Below are 7,652 nucleotides of genomic sequence, written 5' to 3' on the forward strand. Positions count from 1 at the left end.
ATTTTTCTGCTGCCCTGCCAGCAATAGCCAAGGCAGGAGGCATTATGTTTTCAGGTTGTCCTTCTATCTGTCCGTCCTGTTCTTGTGCGATATCTCAAGAATGCATTGAGGAAATTTCTTCAAATTTCACACAAACATCCACTTGAACGCAATCATTAACTAATTAAATTTTGACAGTCAAAGGACAAAGTCACTGTGAGCTCTTCTCATTCTTGTGAAAATGCTATATCCAGAACAGCTTGAGGGAATTATTATCAAATTTTGCAAATTTACTTGAATACAATGACCGACTGATCAGGTTTTGGCGGTCAAAGGGCAAGGTCACTGTGTCCTTGCATCTGTCTTATTCTGTGAGTGCAATAGGGAATTTCCTCAAATTTAAGCAAAAAAATGTCCACTTTAATTAAAAAATGATCTGATTTGAATTTTGTGGTGGAAGGTTAAAAGTCAAGGTTACTTACCATAAATGTCTAATAGGATAAAATGCTGAAGTGCTAACATTGTATATTTAAAAGGTAAAAGGTCAGTTTCACTGTGACACAAACCAAAAGAGCTTTTTTGGCCATCATTCAATGTAATATTTGACAACCTCGAAACTGTGCTGATTGTATAGAACTTGTGTTTTGCTGATGGGGAGGGAAGATGTGTGTGAAGCAGACGTGGATGTAATCTGTAAGTGCAATTTGAGTGGTTTACGGAGGCATACAACTGCAAGGCGATAATTCAAGTTTTCACATTTGTTTAAATAGTTTTAATGTATACAGTCAGAAACAAGTCCTTCATTGCTCAGTGAAGAAAAAGCAAAATGGAGTGGGACAGTTCACTTTAGGATGGTAACACATCCAGAGTTCAAGCATGTCAGAGACAAAAGACCACAAAATCAGTATAATAACACAAATGTACATTTCTCTCTTCTCAAACATGGAAGTAGATATTGAAGCTCAGACGAACTTCACAGACAAGCTACCAAACATTTTAACAGCAATGACACAACATGATTCAAGAAAAGTGCATCACACTGCATTTGTGTGCCGAATTGTAACAGTGCAAGATCATATGTTATGCTCCCTTATCATACATGCACCCTACGTTTTTTGTTTTTTGTTTTTTTTTCCATGTACTGCGTCGTACAGATGAAAATGTTCACCAAAGCTCCAGTTGTTCCCAAAAACAGTCCAAGTTTCCCTTTGTTTTCCTTCCTGAGAGACAGTGAGCTTTTCTTGTTTTACAGTTTGCACATCTTTGATTCCTCTTATCTCCTCTTCTCATGTCTTAGCCCCACCTGAGATACAAGCAAGGGGGGCAAAGGAAGAGACTCGAGGAGAGAGGAGTCGAGGCAACTGGCATTTAACAAAGTGAGACATCCCTGTTTCAGAGCTGTCATTTTAAAGTGATGTTAACTAAGACAATGTCTACATGTATACAGATATTTTTTCAAAATGAATATTTTCCTGAAAGTTTTAGCCCCTTGTCCATACACAAGTAGGGGTTTAGGTCACTGACATTGAGATTTTTGAAAACACTTTTTGAGGGGCAAATTTTTCCCAAACACTGGTTACTTTGTATCCGAGTGGACTTTTAAAATGTAGCATTTGGGAAATTATGATGTCATCTCCTTAATTTGCACATGCCCATTGTTACTTTGTGTGTACAATCCCAGACTACTGGTTTGTTTCAGTTGTTAGCACAGCTTTTTCTAATGAATAATTTACAGTGAAACTTAGTACTGCTGCACCACTTCACAGAAGAATAGAGGCGTCCGTTGCCACCAATAACAGCAGTTTTAGATCAGGCTCCGCAGAGCCAGCACGTGGTCAGATAATTTTGAGAGCGGGATTGTTGTCGATGAGGAATGGAAGGAAAACTTTTGCATGTTTTAGAGTGTCACTTCGTTCTGTGTTTTGAAAAGACAGCCTGTGTACATTACTATCTTCCAGATGAGAAGAGACTGAAGCTCGTTATACACTGTGCAATTTTAGGCTGTCCCAGACAAAAGATGACCATTGTGACAGAAACGTGGCAATATCTTTGGTCGTGGCTCTAAAACGATGGTCTTTCGTCACACAGTAAGAGAGGTTCAAGTATAGCAGCCTGGGATAAAATAGTGAAAGTGTCAGAAATGTGGGATGACCATCTCAGTGTGTAATTGCTGCGACCTACATCTGCTAACCAATAGACATGCCGTATGAAATGACACTGATCAGCGCAACATTGCTAAATTTTTAATGCTAGTAGATGCTAATTCTTACCCAGAGCTCTCGTTGCATAATTGCCAAGTAGGCCTCTTTTCCCCAGCAACGACCGCTTCCACATTCTCCTTCTCCAGATATTTAAAAAAAAAATAAATGCCACTATAAAGGGCTCAATTCATGTTTGTTTACATTTTTCTCTTTACCACTACAGTGGCATAGAAGGATGATGCACACTGAGGATGGTTTGCTCTTGCATATTGATGTTGATGGTCGTACGTTGTAGCCTGTGATTCAGTAGGTGTTGTCATCGTACAGTCTGCATATATCAAACTTGATGTTGTACCCAAGTTTATTATATCCATGTTGCACAGTGTCGCTTGCCATAAACTTATAAGATTGCTAAAATCGCACAGTCTGCAGGAGGCTTTTGAAAGATGGCTAATACCGGTGAGCATTTGGAGTTGTTTTTTATAATGGAAAATATCCATTTTCAAAAAATATCTGCATATGTATAGACAGGGCCTCAATTTGACGTGTGGCACAGTCGCCTTATAAGCTGTGTTAGGCCAGTCACGCCTCTTCTATATGTCACGATTGCTGAAAAGACTTCCACAAAGGATGCACCTGTGCATTCTTGCTCATAGCTCCCCGAGCAAGCCTCCTCTCCCCTCGCTCCTCAAGATGCATTTTAGGAACTGGGACATCCTTCAAGATGGTGTGCTAAGATTGATTTCCAACTCAGGCAGGAGAATGGAGGAGAGAAGAGATTAGGAGGCACAAAACAAATGAGAAAAGCCCAGTCTGTACCTTAATGAGGCCAGTGGCCCCCCACAAACTGAAGTCAGCTAATGGAAGAGAGCTGTTAAGCGTTGAGAGCTTTGGCTACATCTGTGAAGACCAGCCGACTGGGCCTTTGTGTGGTCCCCTGGGAGGTTGTGAGAGTCTGCAGAGGAGACAGGCAGCAGGACAGATGGGAGACAAAACTGTTAGTGACATTAAGATCACATGGTGACTCCAGCCTTGAATTGTAACAAACAGTGATGACAGCTAGTTGTCATATTATGTTTTGTACATTTTAAGAGAACTTAAAAAGTAAAATTGACTTTATGTTTTATGATTTAGAGAGTTACTGATTACTGAAACCAGAGAAAATTTGTTAGCATCAGAGGCCACATGTAAAACCATACAGTATGCAAACTGTTTAGAGGTGTGCGTAATAAATTTGCTAATATATTAGAAATGCCAACCTGCATCCTAAGAAGTGCTTGATAAGCAATTGTAGTATCAATGGACACACATCCTTCTTCAATGCAGTGCTCATCAAAAACAAAGAGTTTGACTGAATAATCCTGAAGTAGCAGAGTGTAAGGTTTAGTGGCTTCTACCAGTGAGGATTGCATCGCAACCAGCTGAAACTTCTCCCAGTTAGAATAACTTAAATTTTCATTGTTTAGGAGGTTTTTACTGGGAGCTGAATTATCTGCAGTAGTCTCCTCCTCTCCAAAACAAACAGACTCTGTGATTTAAACTTTAAAAAACCCCAAACAAATTAAGCAGTTTCACTTTAAAAAAAAAAAAAGTGTTTTTCCGATGCTGCTCGTTGCAGAGGGGCTGCTAACTAGGGTGGCTGACATAGCAAAACTGTAGAAACATGGGGGTGCTCCATGACTCTGTGGTTAACAGGTTGTACTAAAGTAATGAAAATATGACAATTACATGTCCTTCAATGTTTGGGAGTTTGCTAAGTTGTCTTCGGTTTGGTTCAGTTGCCCAGTGTGAGATGCAGGACAAGCTAGTTAAGTGGGCTTTGAGCTTTAGATCATGACCTTGCATGATCTAAATACATAAAACTGCAGTTATTTATCATTTTTCTTGATCAGTACCTCTCAGTCTCTCCGACTGTACTCTACCACTGAAAGTCTTCACATTGTGTGTGCATTAAATGCATAAATGGATGGATTTTATCATTTTAAATAACACAGAAGCTGGTGTTTTGCATACTTTTTGGGTGTGCATGTGCCCCCTTGAATATTTGATGATTTAAAGAATTGTTAAAAAAGCACAAAGGAAAGGATGAAAGATAATATGAATGTCTGTTCAAAGGTAAAGGGTGTGCTAGTGTGTGTCCTCGGCTGGCGTATACTTTAACACACATTAGTTAATATGAAATGACAATACACATTACACATCTTACCTACTGGTTTTTGTTTGAAATACTGAAATAATGACAGATGAGGATTGTGGGGAAAAAAAGGTTTAGAGAGATGACACTCAGGTGATACTTTACCATGTTTGCCCTTTACCATTATGCCATTGTCAAAACTTAAAAGAAATCGAAGAAAATTAAGACAAAATTAAAAAATTAAATTATGACAAAAACAAACAAACATGGACAGTTACAAATTTACAGCAATAAATCGAACCAAAGAAAAAGATGATCACTTGGCTAGGCTAAAATAAAGCACAGATGTACTGTGACAATGGCTAAAATAGAGATGTTATTGAAGTAACATTGTGTAAAAATACACAGATACACATAATTGAATATAAATATAATTCAACCGACATAAATTGCTTTATTGCACCATGATGTTGCATTTTTTTTTAAGTTTTGTTGTTATTGGTGATGGGAAATATTGTCTAAACCACTGTCTGAAAACTTTCCATTGTATCTAATTAGGAATATGAAATATGGTTATCATGGCTTTTGTGGGTGTCAAACCATTCACCACTTGTGGTCTGAATGGGAGCACTTTCATTCTAGTTAAGACAGTTATTTAAGTGGTTCCTGTGAGGACCTTACCTTGGCATTGGGACCTGTGAGGCTGCCTTCCCGACCATGGTCCAGTAGTTCCTGTTCCAGCAAGTCATCTTGTTCTTCAGCCGGGTCAAAGTTGTACATTGGCATGAGCTGGTGCCTCAGCTTCTCCAACCTGTATGACAAGAGTTTAGAGGTGAAGGCCAGTCAGCATTTAAGGATGAGGAAATATACCTTGTTGCAATGTTGCATTAAAGGTTACGTATATAACATTCAGAGCATTAATATAGTAGCAAAAAACCTATTTGTTATGTAAAGATACAGAGGAGTTATGGTGTCTTGAGCAGAGAACAAAGTCATGCTCCCTCTGTGTGTGTTGTAATGGTATGTGTCCACAGCATCTGACATTTCCACTCCTCCCATTCATTGTCTCCAAGAAAAAAACTTTGTACAAAAAATCTTTGTAAGCTTACCGCTTCCGTTTCCGTATATACAGCATCTGGGATGAAGAAAGTCAGAGAATGAGAAATATAAACAAGCTGTGACATTCATAGAAGTAACGTGTCCAAACTAAATGAACAAGTGTCTTTAATGTTCAAGGTGAGTCAGTACAAATACCTGTCCATAAACATTTGAACGTGATATTTGGTATATGATATATTGAGCTACTGAGTCAAATGCTAGTTTTGATACAAAATTTAAATAATTCCTTACAATTGCCACTGCCAAGCCAATGACAGTGATGATGCCAAAGGGTACGAGCACCATTCCCATCCCCGAGCCCTCGATCACCGCCTCCGGAAACGATGTGGCGTTGAAGCTGGTCTCGTTAGTTGTTATAGTAACAGTCATTAATGTTGTTCTGGAAGTAACATTGTCTCTGGCGCTCTTGCTTGTTGAGAGGAAGGGGATTGCGGTGGTCGTGGCAGTTGTGGAGAGAAAACTTGTTGTTGTCTTAGCTGCAGTTACAGCCATGGTCAGGTGTAGCAGTTGTAACTGAAGGATGTGTTTTTGATCTGTGTGTGGATGTTGTTGCTCAGCCTCTAATACGTCTCATGGTCGACGCAGGTGTCTGTCCTCTGGTGTGAGGTCTGCTGAGGCATTGATGAGGCTTTGTCCAAATGATGTGGAACCTAAAACCTAAAACTAAAAGTCAAAACAGTATGTGATTAATAGAGCGTTAGTTCACTCATTTTAAACCTAGGAAGAAATGTATTGTAGGCTGCTAAAATATAAATTATAAATTGCTTTTGTGCACTGATTATTTGCTTAAATCTTTGTGTTAACATTTCAGTTTTTGGCACGCCTCCCTCTCACTTTCAGTCAAACCACGGCTGATTGTGCCAGAGAGGTTGTGGTAGGTGTTTTTTTGGGCAGGATGTGGGTAGCAAAGGCTTAGGAGGAGTGGCATAACAAACTTGATAAAATACAGAGGAATACCAACCACTCAAACTGTAACGTGCAGTGTGAGGAAATATGCTGGCAGCGCGTTCAAAACGTCAAAGTCAAACTTACACCCACACACTCACACACACAGCTTCCACAAATATCCACTGCATCCACAACTCGCTACCTCCCACCCCACATCCCATGAAAGAGAAGAGCAATTTACATACATGAGAGGTTTTAAGACATTTCCTTTTAAAGCACAGTGTTATATGGAGGCACAGGAGGGCAAAATAGACACATGATTCATTCTTCTCTCCTGAGTGCATCCTGTGCCCTTAATGAGGAACATGTGCAGCTGAAGCAAACAACCAATGAAAACCAAAGGCTGCGTTCAGTCATTGCTGTTGTCCCTGCACTGCAACTAGACAGACATCTTTGTTTGAATCATGTTATGGCCTTATTACCGTGTTACTAACATGTTATTTTTAGGCAGGATGCTGTAACAGCTGATCTACTAATCCTGCCAACGTGACCAGGTCCTGCTTCCATGTGTCCTCTCAGATTAGAGACATGCATACGTACCTCAACATACAACATGCATGACTTCAGAGGTGATCTGCGGAAGGCCGGGGTTAGCTAGAGAAGGGAAAATTTCATTGGAAGAGGCAGCATTTCCTCCAGCAGCTGCCCCTCCTTCTCCTCCTCCTCCTCCTCCTCTTTAGCTTCCCCCTTTAGCAATGCAGGCACTGCACAGGCTGTTTACATGTACAAAACAGCCATTTTTCTATTAAGATGGAGTCCACACACCAGAGTAACCCTATCCCAGCAGCCTCCAGAGATCTCCTTCCAGTTCTCCGGTTGCCTCCTCGGATCTGCTCCCCCCGTCTTGCCCTTTCTTGTATTTCACACACAACAGAGGCTGCTCCAGGGATGCTGCAAACACAGATCAGTGTGGCGAGCTCCCTCCCCCGCCACCCTGCAATTGGTCTAATGGCTTCAAGATGACAGATGCGGTTGGCTCCCTCGGCTGTCTATTTGGCTTTGCAGGGATGAGAATGGGATTTAATGGCTCTGCTGCACACCAGATGCTGTCAGACCCATGTGAATGACTGCATCCGGGTGGCAGCTCTGAGGAAATTAACCCTGTGATGTCTAACTCTCAGTGATCTGAATTTACTCGATAACAAAACAGACTGAAAAAAAGGATGAATCACTCATAGATTTATTTTTATTTTAACGTGAAGGATTTGTACAGTAGAATCACACAGATATGTGATTGCAAACATTTCCACATGTGCAACTGCTATCGCTGA

At 40.4% G+C, this 7,652-nt stretch overlaps 1 protein-coding gene across 2 annotated transcripts; it reads right to left on the minus strand.

Annotated features, from left to right (window-relative positions):
• Positions 1-736: 736 nt before the first annotated feature.
• Positions 737-7,262, minus strand: si:ch211-161c3.5 (uncharacterized protein C3orf18). 2 transcript variants are annotated; one of them, XM_042494606.1, is made up of 5 exons: positions 6,922-7,262; positions 5,665-6,096; positions 5,424-5,449; positions 4,996-5,125; positions 737-3,135 (listed from the first exon to the last, which is right to left on the minus strand). In XM_042494606.1, exons 2-5 carry the CDS (start codon positions 5,923-5,925, stop codon positions 3,055-3,057), a joined length of 498 nt encoding a protein of 165 aa, XP_042350540.1. In that variant the 5' UTR covers positions 5,926-6,096; positions 6,922-7,262; the 3' UTR covers positions 737-3,054. The 2 variants fall into 2 exon arrangements, with proteins under 2 accessions (XP_042350540.1, XP_042350548.1); XM_042494614.1 differs by lacking the exon at positions 737-3,135 and adding an exon at positions 3,806-4,514.
• Positions 7,263-7,652: the final 390 nt, after the last annotated feature.

The sequence above is a fragment of the Plectropomus leopardus genome, chromosome 2, assembly GCF_008729295.1.
Source record: "Plectropomus leopardus isolate mb chromosome 2, YSFRI_Pleo_2.0, whole genome shotgun sequence".
Lineage (NCBI taxonomy): Eukaryota > Metazoa > Chordata > Actinopteri > Perciformes > Serranidae > Plectropomus > Plectropomus leopardus.